The 14592-nt window shown below is 36.8% G+C and overlaps 1 protein-coding gene across 1 annotated transcript; it reads left to right on the top strand.

Moving 5' to 3' along the window:
• Window positions 1-4090: 4090 nt before the first annotated feature.
• On the top strand, window positions 4091-9776 carry LOC131023357 (pre-mRNA-splicing factor ATP-dependent RNA helicase DEAH10-like). Its single transcript, XM_057952898.1, has 13 exons — window positions 4091-4167; window positions 4258-4304; window positions 4487-4624; window positions 5027-5243; window positions 5450-5867; window positions 6397-6600; window positions 6971-7131; window positions 7716-7901; window positions 8037-8268; window positions 8391-8590; window positions 8705-8839; window positions 8934-9145; window positions 9340-9776. Exons 1-12 carry the CDS (start codon window positions 4091-4093, stop codon window positions 9115-9117), a joined length of 2199 nt encoding a protein of 732 aa, XP_057808881.1. The 3' UTR covers window positions 9118-9145; window positions 9340-9776.
• The last annotated feature ends 4816 nt before the right edge of the window (window positions 9777-14592 follow it).

Genomic DNA, 14592 nt, shown 5'->3' with positions numbered 1-14592 from the left:
GAAAAGAGACCATTTTATGTGGAGAGTAAATTATTAGGTGAAAATGGCATGGACAAAATATTCGGTACTTAAAGCTCGAGAATCAAATTGATACGAAACGACCAAAGTTAAGCTTTTATTTATATTTATTAAGTACTAAATTATAGTTGATAATATAAATTTCCTACTATCCAATTAAATAGTTTTAAAAATGTGAATCATGTTATTATTATTTTTTTAATGTAGTACAATGCATGAATGTTAAAATCTACTTTTATTAAGTAATAAATATATATTTTGCAATATAAATTTTAATAAAATCATATTACATTGTTTTATGATTATTGATGGAGGACGGGGACCGAGCTCAAGGTGTTGTTATAGGGCTCTACATAGGGCTGGGAATTTCGGGTTCGGGTAATCGGGTACCCGATACCCGACCCGAAAAAATCGGGTATAGGGTACCCGATACCCGATTTTTTCGGGATCGGGTACGGGATCGGGTAGTTAGGGGTTGAAATAATCGGGTATCGGGTATACCCGAATTACCCGATTTTTTTAATTAATAAATTTTAAACTAGTAATTAAATTAAATATGAATTGAAATAAATGACTAAACCCTTACCCTACCCAGATGTTCTGTTTTCGTCCTCCCCAAATCCAATTCCCAAATCATCCGATTCAACCCAATTCCCAAACTCCCAAGTCCCGCCCGCCGCCCGACCGCCCCGCCCGCCGCCCGGCCGCCCCAGTCTGTTCTGTTCTGTTATGTTTCATCCCCAGTCCCCAATTCCCAAATCATCCGATTCTCATTCATCCCAACTCCCAAACTCAGCCCCGCCCGGCCGCCCCACTCGCCACTCCAGTCTCCAGCGGCCCAGCCCGGCGTGGGAGGCGGCGCCCCTCGCTAGTCGTCCCAGCCTCCCCAGTCCCAAACTCCGACGGGGCCGCAACTCCCACCGGCCACCGCGACCCTCGACAGGAGCGCTTCTCCTTCTTCTTCTTCTTTTTTTTTCATACATATTTCGAATTAATTTTCCAGATTTCCACCCCCATCGTAGGGCTGGTCCTGGAGGATGTTGTAGTAATCCACCCCCATCGTAGTAATCCACCCCCATCGTAGGGCTCCAATTTTCCTGCTCCGCCCTGTTCTATTCCTCGCACTGTGTGATTAAGGATGTGCGGCCGAGGAAATGGGATGAAAGAAGGGAGCTGTGCGAGCTCCGGCGACGGCGCAGCGGCGATTGGCGGCTGAGGGAAAATCGACGGTGGGGGTTGAATTTTGGTGGAATTTCGTTGTGAGTTTTGATTTCTTCGATGGAAACTGGAAACGGGAAACTGAGTCAACTCGGGTAATTTAGGGTACCCGAATGCCTGACTCGGGTACCCGAGTCGGGTATTAGGGTACCCGATTTCAAATTCGGGGTCGGGTTCGGGTAGTGGGTTTAGGGTATTTTCGGGTTCGGGTACCCGATTTTTTCGGGTAGGGTACCCGAACCCGACCCGATTCCCAGCCCTAGCTCTACATGAATCAAATTGAATATCACTATCGATGATTTGTATTAATGAAACTATTAAACTGATGAGGATGGTATTTGGGCTTTGAACCTTAAGGATAAAGATAGCCCAAATACCTAAATCCACGGGCGAAGATAGCGATATCTGAGAAAGGTCCGTGATAATCCCACTGGGACTTTGTAGCAGAGTAAGGATCATGGCCCCTCTCAACTCTGAGGCATTCGGAGAAGGGTTGTAAAGTAAGGAAATGTTGGGGAAAAGACAGAAGACAAAGTCAATCGGAAGGAAGAATTTAGCATCAGAAGAAGGCTCCTTTGGTCAGAGGATAAAGAGTTATTTTGATCAGAGGAGAAAGAGTTCCTTTGATTAGAGAAGTGAGAAGTAAAAGGAGAAGAAGTTGATTTCTAAAGGACCGCAAATTTGAAGATAAATACAAAAAGTATTTTTGTGACTGCAAAATGGTGCATCTAAAAAGTGGTAGTTGTAACCGAATGGCAGGTGGTCTCTTCTACTTTTTACGGGAGCCGCTATGCCAAACTATCAATTTGTTAGCTGACATGGAGGATGCTCAAAAGGGAAGAAGACGTTCTTACCCTCGAGTAAAAATAAGGAAGGTACAAGAAATGACAGAAATACCCTCTCGTACTCGAAGCTGAAATCACTAAGATACCCTTCACTTGTAATCCCCTATAAATAGTAGGAAAGCCTGGGTTGTAAGGCATGTTGTTTCAAATATAATTCAATTTTCATGTTTCGTAAGTTCTCCCCGTGAAACTCTTAGTATTTAAAAATATTACCGTTATTACACCATACACACATAAGAAACGAGAGGAAAAATCACTCTTAGAAGAGGTTTGAATCAGTCCGGTGGCCAACTGGCCATTGGAGCAAGATTGACAGCTCACACTCAGGTCACATTGTAATAACCGATATGTAATCTTATGTGTTGGTCAGAACGATCTTCACCACGAACTATTTAATTGGGTATTCGTTCGTTATTCGAATGTCAATTATACAATTTGGTATTTGATTTGGTTTGTTTATCAATTATTTGTGAGTATTTGAATATTTAATTTATTTTTTAATGAAATAATGTTATTCGAGTATCCGATTCTTCAATTATATTCATTTAAGTATTTTATTTTTATTTTTTAATTGTCTCTATCTTAATTTAATTCATATAACCTTTTTAAAATTATTTAATAGGATAGTAGACAAATTTATATAACAACTTAAAATTTTGTACTTAATAAATATAGATAAAAGCTTAACATTGGTTTGTTTCATATTGATTCGATCCTCGAGCTTTATGTACCGAATACTTTCATGTTCACGGTTCAATCATGCCCAAATAAGCTTTCTAAATTTGAATATATACTTAAAATATTAATTATTTATTTTAAATATAGACTAGACAATATACAAATTAAATACATTTTTAATATCATTTAATTATAGTCTCATACTTGTATATTCATATATATTACTTCATCCGTCTCTGAAATAACTTCATCTTTTTCCTTTTTTGGACGTCCCCCAATTAACTTTCTCTTTCTTTCTTTCAATTTTTTGACAACTACCTCATCACTAATAATATTTTATTTATTCTTACTTTTCACTTTTCACTACTTCCAATATTAATTATAACACATTTTCACAACTTCCAATAATAATCATAATACTTTTTCTCTATTGTCAATATACTTTACAATTTTTCCTTAAACCCCGTGTCGTCCTCAAAGAAGAAGCCATTACAGGGACGGAGGGAGTATATAATAAACTTTATTTATGTTATAAGTTAGATGTGTAGTTTGTAATAATCATAGTTATATATTATACTCCTACAAGATAACTGATTATAAATAACTATGTTATAGTATTAATATAAACAATACTATCACTTCATTATATTAATTGTATAGCCTATATATTATAATGCACGAAAATATATATTCTAATCATATAGACTATTAAATAATATTTTAAAATATAGTTCCAATATATAATTATAATCTTCTATGAATTTGAGATTATACACACTTAATTACGTTCAAGAAAAATAAGATATAAGAAGATGATATTTCTTATGTTAAAAAAAAGAACATGATCTTCTATGAACATGATCTATTTCTTAATTAAGGATGCAATGAAAATAAGATATAAGAACATGATATTTCTTATGTTAAAAAAAAGAACATGATATTTTTTTATAAACATGATCTTCTATGAACATGATCTATTTCTTAATTAATGATGCAATGAATAATATAGTGACGCCAATTTGTAAGAGGTTTTTTAAGATTCTTAAAGAGTAATTTAGTTCCTAAATTTACCATATATTAATGGAATAAAATCAATGTACTGCAAAAAATATGTAATAAGGACAAATTAATCATCAAATTATATTATAAATAAATTAAAGGGCAGTATGTATGTATATAATAAAGGCTCTTTGTATCTCCCATCCCACCCCACACCAGACAGGTCTCTACTTTTTCTTGACTATCACACGAGCTGAGCCCTCATTCCTACAAACCACTACTAAACACACACACAAAAGAGTTTTGAAACAGAGCTCTCCGCCATGCCGTCAATGGCCTCCAACAAAGCTAATCACACTGCCAAAATCAATCATCTCAATGCTGCCCCTAAAGCTGACTTCATCGCCAGGTTCTCTTACATACTACACCATACGAATAGCTTCAACAATTTTATTTCCACATTTATACACTTGCTTATTAATTATTTGAATTATTTCAGGAGGCAAAAAATCGAGAAGCACAGGAAAGCTCTGCCGATTGCTTCGGGCAAGTGTTGTTTTGAAAATTATTGTGACCCGTTTGTTATAAAGTGTCTTAGTGTAAAGTTCTTAGCTTGTGTTTGATATTTTCGTTGGTTTCACAATCTTGTTCTTTTCGAATAAAGGTTAATATTTGATTTGGAAAGTGCCTTAGGGTTTCTTCTGATTTTAAAATCTGTGTTTTGTTTTGAGTGCAAAATTTATGTCAAAGAAACGATTGTGCTTCTAATTTTTGGTATTGTGCAGTCGAAAAGAGACTAGTGGAAGAGGTTCGCAACAACGACGTACTAATTATTGTTGGGGAAACTGGCAGTGGGAAGACAACACGTAAGTTTGAAATGGAAGGTCTTATTTTTCCGTGGTGTAGCTTAATAGTAGATTACACATTCGTTTGATGATTTGATGTTTGTGTTAGCATGGTGCGATTTATATTTGCTAATATAATTGTGGATTATCCACAATGCTAATGTTGCTTGTTGTTTGCGAGGAACCTGTGGCCTTTATTCTGCTATCAACTTAAAGACTGGGTGTTAGTATTCTTTCACTTGTGTTGAGCAACCTAAAGAGATGATACTTTTCAATATACATTATTTGCATGCAATGACATGCTAGTATGTCCTTCTTGTGTTTAGATTAATGTTCTCCAGGACTTCTTGTATGTTGACTTGTTTCAATTTACTAACATGCTCTTATCTGCACAATGTTACTTATCAACATTAATTTTGACAGAGTTACCGCAGTATCTATTTGATGGAGGGTTTTGCCGCAATGGTAGAGTCATTGGGATAACTCAACCTAGACGTGTTGCTGCTGTTACGGTCGCCAAAAGGGTGGCCGAGGAATCTGGAGTAACATTAGGCCAAAAGGTTGGATATTCCATTAGATTTGATGATGTGACTTCTGCCTCAACAAGGATTAAATACATGACAGATGGCTTGTTATTGAGGTAAAAAGAAACATGCCTGTTTCCTGTTTGCCACATTTTCAAATTATTTTTTACAAAATCACAGGTTGGTTTTTTCTTATATGTGAAAATCATGTGCCTCTGCTATCCACAAAGGCATCTGATTTATGATCGGAGCTACAAATTATTGGATGTACATCCCTCAACAAACTAACTGTTCGTGTTTTAATTACAATTTACAATCACAGGGAGGCATTATTGGATCCATATCTCTCTAAATATTCGGTTATTATTGTGGATGAGGCTCATGAGAGAACAGTTCACACTGATGTATTACTTGGTCTATTGAAGGCTGTTCAAAAAACAAGGTCACAGGGTATCAATGACACGGTACATAAACAACTTATAAAAGCTGAGAATGGCATACAATTGGAAAAAGAGAACGAGATTGAATCCACCAGCATTCTGAAGCACAATCAAGGCAAAAAGTTATCCCCATTGAAGTTAGTTATTATGTCTGCCAGTCTGGATGCAAAAATCTTTTCCGATTATTTTGGTGGTGCTAGGGCGATGCATGTCCAAGGCCGGCAATTTCCTGTTGATGTACTATACACTCATCAACCAGAGACTGATTATGTAGATGCAACCTTGATTACTATATTTCAGGTTAATGCATCATTTCTCTTTATTATTGATTGCATGGATCACTTATAACTTTTTTGGCTGACACCTTTCTCATCCTATGTCCAAGACAATCTTACAAATTCTAAAGATGTTGATACATTGTTAACATATTGCATATGTTAAAGATGTCATGATAGCCTAAAATGATACATTGCATTTTACTATAAGTGTAGTGTTTATTTGAAGAACATACATTGCAAGTTACGATATATTGAAATGTCATTTAAGAGAGTGCAATATAGTGCATCTGCCTGCTAAATTGAATCCTGCTAATTCCTTATCTCGTTGAGGAGGATATATATTTCTTCCTTTCCAATAGGAACAGATTCTGTTTCTGCATTGTTTTTTTTTTAGTCCCTAAATTTCCCCTCTCGTGCTATGTTGTCTGATTCAGCATTAAATAAATAAATAGTGAACTTTGAGAGCCTCCACTTATTTTGGTATAGCTTTACTGGTTGGTCCTTGCTGGTGTGTTTGCAAACTGTAACTTTTGTTCCCTTTGACCTTTCAGATACATCTAGAGGAAGGACCAGGTGATATACTTGTGTTCTTGACTGGCCAAGAAGAGATCGAATCTATTGAGAGGCTCATCCAGGAGCGAATTCCTAAATTACCTGAGAGTAAAAGCAAGCTTCTCGTTATTCCGATATTTGCATCTCTACCATCAGAGAAACAAATGAAAGTCTTCATGCCTCCACCGTGTGGTTTTCGTAAGGTTGTTCTGTTTCCTTTTTTTTTTTTTTTTTTTTTTAAATTTGTCTCAACTCTCAAGGTATTCTTTAGATGAGTTCATTAACTGGACAGCTGATCCATCAGCTTTTTTGTGGATATTGTATAAAATAAGTCATAGATTCTCCTTGACTATCCTTTTAGAAGGAATCTTATTACCAATTTAGAGCAAACAAAATAACTTGGATGCTTTGTTTTTTCTTTTGTTCTTTTTCTGAAGTAGTCCTGTTCTTCACTAATAGCTGCTAGTTTGTCGTGAATAGCATTTCGACTCTCCAATAATTCATTCCCCAACATAGGGATCTCGTGAGGCCAACAATCTGACTATAACTTATTTGCTTCTGTGTGATTTTTAGGTAATATTAGCTACCAATATTGCTGAAACATCAGTGACAATACCTGGAATAAGGTATGTCATTGACCCTGGAATGGTCAAAGTACGCACGTATGATGCTTCTACTGGGATTGAGCCGTTGATAATTGTTAAAACCTCAAAAGCCCAAGCATTACAACGGAGGTAATGCAATTAAATTGCTCTTAACTTAATTTCCACAGGAACAAATTCACACTTATAAAGTTCACATAGCATTCATGTTTTTTTTCAATGAGTTTTCATGATGGGTCATCATGTGTCCTCTTTCTCCTCTCCACTGTTAAAGATTTACCAACTGCTATTTTTTTATACTGTGTCTCATGGAGTTAATTCTCGAAGGAGGGATCAGTTATATTTAAATATATGGTCTTGTGTTGTTTAAAAATTGCTGATGACTTTGTGACCTATATGCTCTTCTAAAATGGGTTCCTTGTAATCATATGAGGGAGCTCAACCATATTTGCTAATGCATAGTCCATCCTCTCTAGCCGTGAGCCCATTGACAACACTAACATTGTATTATGTTACTTTATGTTTGAGTGTCTTGGGTGTTGAATTTTTCGTTTTCTTTTTTTAATGTTGTTGACTGTTGAGTTGAAGGAAAGTAGCAAATATCGGGAAAAGGGCATGGTCGTCTTCCCATTTTCTAGATAAAGGCAAAAGCCACTGGGGCAGTTCTTGTTTGAGATATCTACACTAAGTGATAAACTGTTACAATTTGAATGCAGTGGCCGTGCTGGCCGAGATGGACCAGGCAAATGCTACCGCCTTTATCCGGAGAATGAATTTTACAAGCTGAAAGCTTCTACAACACCTGAGATTAAAAGATGCAACCTTGCAAATGTAATTTTGCAGCTTAAAGCTCTAGGTATTGATGATATACTTGGTTTTGACTTCATTGAAGAACCAGACAGGTGATTACAGCAACCCATCCCCCCCCCCTCTCTTGTGAAGCTTTGAAAATATCGATGCAGGGTCTGTTTTTATGTCTTTAGTGCTTTCTTCAAGAACCTTTAGCAATTTACGTTCTACTGTGTTTACTGATACAGGATGGCCATCATCAAATCAATGGAATTGTTATTCTTGTTAGGTGCCCTTACGGACGGAAGTAAATTGTCCGATCCAGTTGGTCATCAAATGGCCAGGCTTCCACTGGATCCTATTTATTCTAAGGCTCTTGTTGTTGCCAATCAATTTAATTGCTTGGAAGAAATGTTAATAATTGTTGCGTTGCTCTCAGTTGAATCCATATATTATGCTCCCCGTGAAAAGTTGGAAGAGGTATTGCTGCAGCCTTCTCATGTGACATTTCTGTGTTTATTGGTGTTATTTCAAAATGACAAAGTAGTCACCTGATGGAAAACATGCAAGAACTGATTTTCCAACCTTAATTTTTGATGCAGTCGCGAACTTCCTTGAGAAGCTTTTCAAGTTTAGAGGGTGATCATTTGACGTTACTAAAGATCTATCGCGCTTCTGATGAGTTTTTGGAGAAGAGCAAGCTGGCAGACAGTCCTGATAAGGCTGAAAAAAAACTTAGAAAATGGTGCAAGCAGAATTTTATCAACAGCCGCTCTTTAAAACATGCCCGTGATATCCATAGGTCTGATGAACTACCTTGATCTTTTACTGTGCTTTTCTCCTAATCTATTTTAAGACCTAGTTTGAAATTTCTCTTGATGCATATCTAACATTTGATTTTGTGCTATAATTGTAGTCAAATACGGAAGAATGTTGTGCAAATGGGTCTTTGTGTCACTTCATGTGGGGAAGACATGCTTCCACTGCGCAGATGCCTAGCTGCTTCGTTTTTCCTAAATGCGGCTTTGAAGCAGCCTGATGGTACTTACAGGTACTTGTTGAAGTTGATTAATCCCTCTCTCTAAGTGTGAGTGGCAAAAATTTGATAATGTTACCTTCACATTGTGATTTCATCAAAATGGCAGGGCTTTGTCAAGTGGTCTCGCGGTGCAGATTCATCCGTCGTCTGTATTATTCCGGATGAAACCAGAATGCATAATCTTTAACGAATTAGTCCGGACTAATAAGAACTATGTCCGCAATGTTTCTACTATAGATTACTTGTGGTTACCTGAGCTGGCCCCTCAATTCTATGCCTTACCGGAATAGTTCCCCCACGACTCAACGAATTTCTCTGGTACGTCTACTGAAAGACATGTATGATCATCCCAAATTAAAGCTATACTACCTTTAGAAGGAGTTTAATTTAATGCTGATTTCATACATCATATACTTCCTGCAAACTGTTACCATTTCACGAATGGCGTTGGCTCTGTGTTTGCTTGAAATGATTTAACTCGATGATATAATAACTAATCTGTTTTGTCGCAGCAACGGAGAGACTATGACTGTGGCCTCATCCATTTCCTCTGTAACTCAACGCAAGCGCAATAGCTGCTGCAGGTGAAGTTGAATCATGCCAACACTCACCTATCATCAATAAGTAGGACTCTATACGAACCGAGTTGCGCCGAGCCGAATACGAAGGCCGAATACCTTCAGGCTTGGGCTTGTTTCACGAAAATTTTACTAGGCTTGAGATTGGCTCGAGCTCGAATTCGAGCTTTAAAATGAGCTCGAGCTTGGCTCGGCAAATCAATATTAAGCTCGAGCTTGGTTCGAATTCGGCTCGAGATCAAGCTCGGCTTGTATTTGGCTCGAAGTAAATTTTTTTTTTCGAATTGTTCCACGAGCTCGAATACAAGCTCGGGTTTCGCGAATTAAAAAAAAATGTGCGAGGTCAAGCGCGAGCTCACGCTCGAATTCAAGCTCGGTTCGTGAATTAATAAACTAATAATAATAATAATAATAAAACCTACTTTGTAGTTCATCCCACAAGTTTCAATCCACAAACTAAACTTCAGTTTCACAAAACAAAATCACAAATAAGAAATAAGAGTATCAAAGTTACATAACAAATTTAATTTAATGAAACATATGACACTTGATCTTGAAGCTCCTTACAAATTTCATCCTACAAATACCAAAAATATTCAAAAATTACACAAAAAATTACAAATAAATATACTAAAAATTAGACAAATTCAAAAGAAATAACTTTACTAATGTTCTTCACGAAACTCTTAAGACATTTTGAATTTTTTGATGTCTTGAGTGTCATTATTTAAAGAGACATAGCAAAATTTAGATATAAGAGTAGAAGAGTAAATGCAAGAAAAAAAAAATATGAAAATCGATAATAATACGATAATATTTTTCCTTAATCCAATAAGTAGCTTGCAACCAATTCTCGGCACAAAATAACATTTGCACCATGTCCACTTTTAGAGAGGCTTGATATGGTTCTATAATTCTACCACCCATACTAAAAATAGACTTGGAAGCAACAGTAGTTATTAAAATTGACAACACATCACAAGTCATCCTTTATAATATTTTAATTTTTTGTCTATTCAATTTCCACCACATAATCGCATCAAAATTATCAGGCTTTTTCTATTTCTTCAAAGTATGTATCCAAATTAGATTTTAAGTGATCAACAGTTTGAAGGTAATCGGCATAGTTACTTGGATTGGATCCTGTCAAAACACTAACACTACTATCAACACCAGTTCTACTAGTCCTTCCAATACTATGACTATTTTAGTGATCAAGAGGCCTTAAGAACTGTGATATAGCACTAGTCTTGTTTGTAAGCATTGTCTTATAGTGAATGCACTTAGCTTTGTTGGTAGCTTTAGAAGGAGTTGTCTCTTTAAAGTTCTCTCATACATTTGATGTTTTTTTCCCTTTTTTAGGTTGGAATGGATTTAGCGCATCATCTTCCGTTTGAGTTTGAGTCTGAGTCTCCACTTGAGGTGTATCTCCCTCCAAAACATCAACACTAGGAGATACAAAAGCTAACTAATTGTTGATGTTTTGAACCGATTCAGTGTTTGGAGGAGCCGACATTTGATATATTCTGAATCCAACAAAGTAATCTACAATAGATCACCACTATTTATATTAATAGTGCCATAAGTGACAACGGAAATCCAAAATAAAACCAAGTAAAACATTGACACTTATGATACTATTAGTGCCATATAAGTGCCTAACCCGACTCGGCACGCGACCCGCATGACTGATCCTACCCGGTCCGCCTTATTAAGAGTAAAAACGTCCAAATCAATAAAAATGGCTGAATGTTTTTTCAATGTGTGACCATGAATTGTGTTTTATGCTTCATTTTGGCTACTTCAAAATTACTCGATTTGATAATTAGAAACTTACTATTTAGCGAGAAACTCGGTTTTCTATTTTCATTTGATTGCTTTTGCTGTACTTCAAAGCTATAGTTTAGCCTAGTCTTTCCTGCATTTATGAGACATGGGACAAATATGACTTGATAGTCATCGAGTAAAATCATGATGTCAAAAATGGCCTCCATGGTTTTCTAATTCTAATCAAACGTGCGACAGATAGCTAGAATGTTCGTTTTGAATTTGGACAATCTAGAACGTGCTTGACTTTTCATTAGCATAAGTATTTCGACCACATTAGTTTCCATATCAGAGAATCCCAAAATTGTAATAACAATTCAATAAATTCAGCCATTGAATCAATGATTGTAACCCGAATTAGATTTTCAGGCCAAGCCCAAAATCAAGGCAAATATGCAAGGAATTGAATAGTAGTCAAATAATATTTTAATCGGTAAACTTAATTTTGAATATTAGTCAAATAATACTTTAATCGGTAAACTTAATTTACTTTTGGGATGGTCAAACTTAAAATGGGTATTCTTAGTCAATGATCTTATTTTATATTTGATTTTTTTTTATAAATTAATAATTAAATATAGAAATTTAAAGACCGTGTCATGGTGGACTCGAATCCAAAACCTTTAGGTATAGGCATTAACAACTCTACCTCTAAGCCAACACACACATACTTTATATTTGAATCTTACTAACACATGTTGAGAAAATTATAAAGTTTTGATTTAGTTCCAAAACTCCAACACACGCATACTTTATATTTGAATCTTACTAAAACATGTTGGGAAAATTATAAAGTTTTGATTTAATTCCAAAACTGTTAACTGATGATTATTTGTCAAGAGTGTATCTTGTCGTATGTTAGAGAGTGTGTATTTTATGTTTACAGGATATCATTCCGGAGGATCATCTAATGGATCGATGAGCTTGAAGGTTCAATCAATCTCCAATATTCGAAGATTTCACTAAGTATAAAAGACCAGCTGATCGAAGATCAATTGATGCCATCTAGACTGAAAGTGTGTTCACTGATAGTACATCCAATGTACTAATGCCATGTAAGCCCTAAGTCAGAGGAATTAAAAGTGGAGTCAACCTATGAAGCGTATCAGACAATATCAAACATTTAATGCCTTAGATTCAACATTTAATGAGGATCCCGCTTTATCTGGAGAAAGGACAACCAAGTACGATAATTTTGCATAATATCAACATCCACATTGTAGCAACCCGCTCCTTTATTATAGTTTAAATCCAGTAATGCGTGATTATTAATCTCTTTTTAGTGAATGAAACACTTTTTATTGCTATATGAATTCAGTTATAACTCTGAATTATATATTATTGGAGGCAAGGTTATTATATGAGCTTATGCATTTAATTTCGCGTGATTTAAGACCGCGACGTGAATCTTTTAGTCGGTGAATATTTATTATTCAAAGTTATAACTGACTTAGCGAAGTCATGTTATTTATGTGATCGAGATGGATTTCTAATCCTATTTATTTACATAGTTACGTAAGTTGTGTATTATTTTCTGACTTGTTAAGTAAATTAAATCTATGGATTTAATTTAAATATTAGAACGGCCATTTTCGACTGCGAATGAACGATATTAGCAAAACACGAAACCAGTATTTCAAATACAGGACGACCAACACTGAAGGATTTTATTTAAATCACATCACACCTTTTTATCCCTTACAATCAACCTTTCACCTCTACTACCTACCACCTGCACAAGGGAAAGGAAGAGAGAGGGGAGAATAGAGCAACTGCAGCAGGCGCCCACCTTCTCCCACCTGCTGCACCCTTTTCACGACTCCAGCAGCTCCAGCCATACTTAAGTACAATTAGGCTGTCAATCAGCCACACTACAGCCATGCCAAGCCTGATACACTCCAACCTTGCAGCCAACAAACCCTCCCTTGATAGTCTCATTGCAGCAAGCTTCATTCTCTCCCACCCTTGAAGTGAGAAACCCACCAAGGAGCGGAAGAAACTGCACCTGCATTTCGTTCATTACTCTGACATTTTCAAGGTGAGATCTTGTGTTTAATTCATCCACTCCCATCTCGATTCACTTGCGTTTATTAAGCAACAACATCCACTTTTATTTTTCAGTTCATCTCTTTTGATACTCCATAAACGAAGATGAGTAAAGTGGAATTCCTGCTGCCAACTTGAACAAGGTGAGACTTGGCTTTAATTCCCACCTTTCGCCATATTTTCCACCTGTGTTGATTGAAGAACAGCACCTGTAAATCATTCTACAGTTAACGCCTTGACACTTGAAGAAGTGAGAGAGAGATCGTTCGTTCATTACCCTACCAAAGTACGCTATCAAGGTAACCTTCGACCTCAGTTGCTACTGCTATTGACGTGAATCACACTCACAGAAATCATGTTCATATGCTTTATACGAGAGCATAAATGCATAGTCAGTCACGTCCATGTAGAGCCAGCAGCATATAACCTTTCATAGACTACGAGAATCTCCAACTCATAACACTAATAGACGAACGTGAATAACCACAGCATGCTCACATAGGTAGAGTATTAAGTTCTGTGTTTTTACGTGAAGAGGTCCATAGGCTTTTTACCATATCGCTGCGTGAGAATCAAGGCGAGATAAGAACTTAGCTTTTAGGCGACGAGCGACGCTGCCCTATCCTATCGAACCCAGGCAACAGCGTGGCCGAACGACAACTGTAAATCGCCATACTTACAGAACGCGGCAGCAGCTAACGCTGGCAGAAACAGGGACGGAGAGTTCTAATTTTAGAAATTGGAGTCCTCTTTGTCTTCCCAGAGCAGAGCAGAGCGGAGAGCATGGCAAAGCAGAGCAAAACATAGCAGAGCAGAGCAGAGCAGAACATACCAGAGCAGAGCGGATAACATGGCAGAGCAGAGCAGAACATGCCAAAGCAGAGCAGAGAGCGAAGGAGCCGAGCAGAATATAGCAGAGCAGAGAGAGCGTAGCGGAGCAGAGCGCGAGAAAGCAGAGCACGAGAGGGCAGAGAAGAGCATAGAGCGAATGAGCCGAAATAGTTATTTTCTTTTCCATCGACTACAAGAAGTGGGATTTATTTTTAATTGGCGGATTAGAACACCCTAATGAGAACGGACTATTACAGTTAAGTACTTGACCTTTTGAGACGAAACCTAGATGGTTTAAATCCGATAGCCTGGACTAATAGTAGAAGTTTCCCTAATTATTATCTAAGCATAATTTATTGAAAGGAATATGAGTCATGCATGATTACTTCACGCATCCTCATTACTTGGGGACTTTTCTCGAATTAAAACCTTACGTTATTTTTCTCGAATCAAGGTCAAACGCAAGAGTTAAAGCTTAGCCGC

Source organism: Salvia miltiorrhiza, chromosome 4, assembly GCF_028751815.1.
Source record: "Salvia miltiorrhiza cultivar Shanhuang (shh) chromosome 4, IMPLAD_Smil_shh, whole genome shotgun sequence".
In the NCBI taxonomy this organism is placed as follows: Eukaryota; Viridiplantae; Streptophyta; class Magnoliopsida; order Lamiales; family Lamiaceae; genus Salvia; species Salvia miltiorrhiza.
Note: the sequence above shows the minus strand (reverse complement) of the source record. Positions and strands in the feature narration are given on the sequence as shown.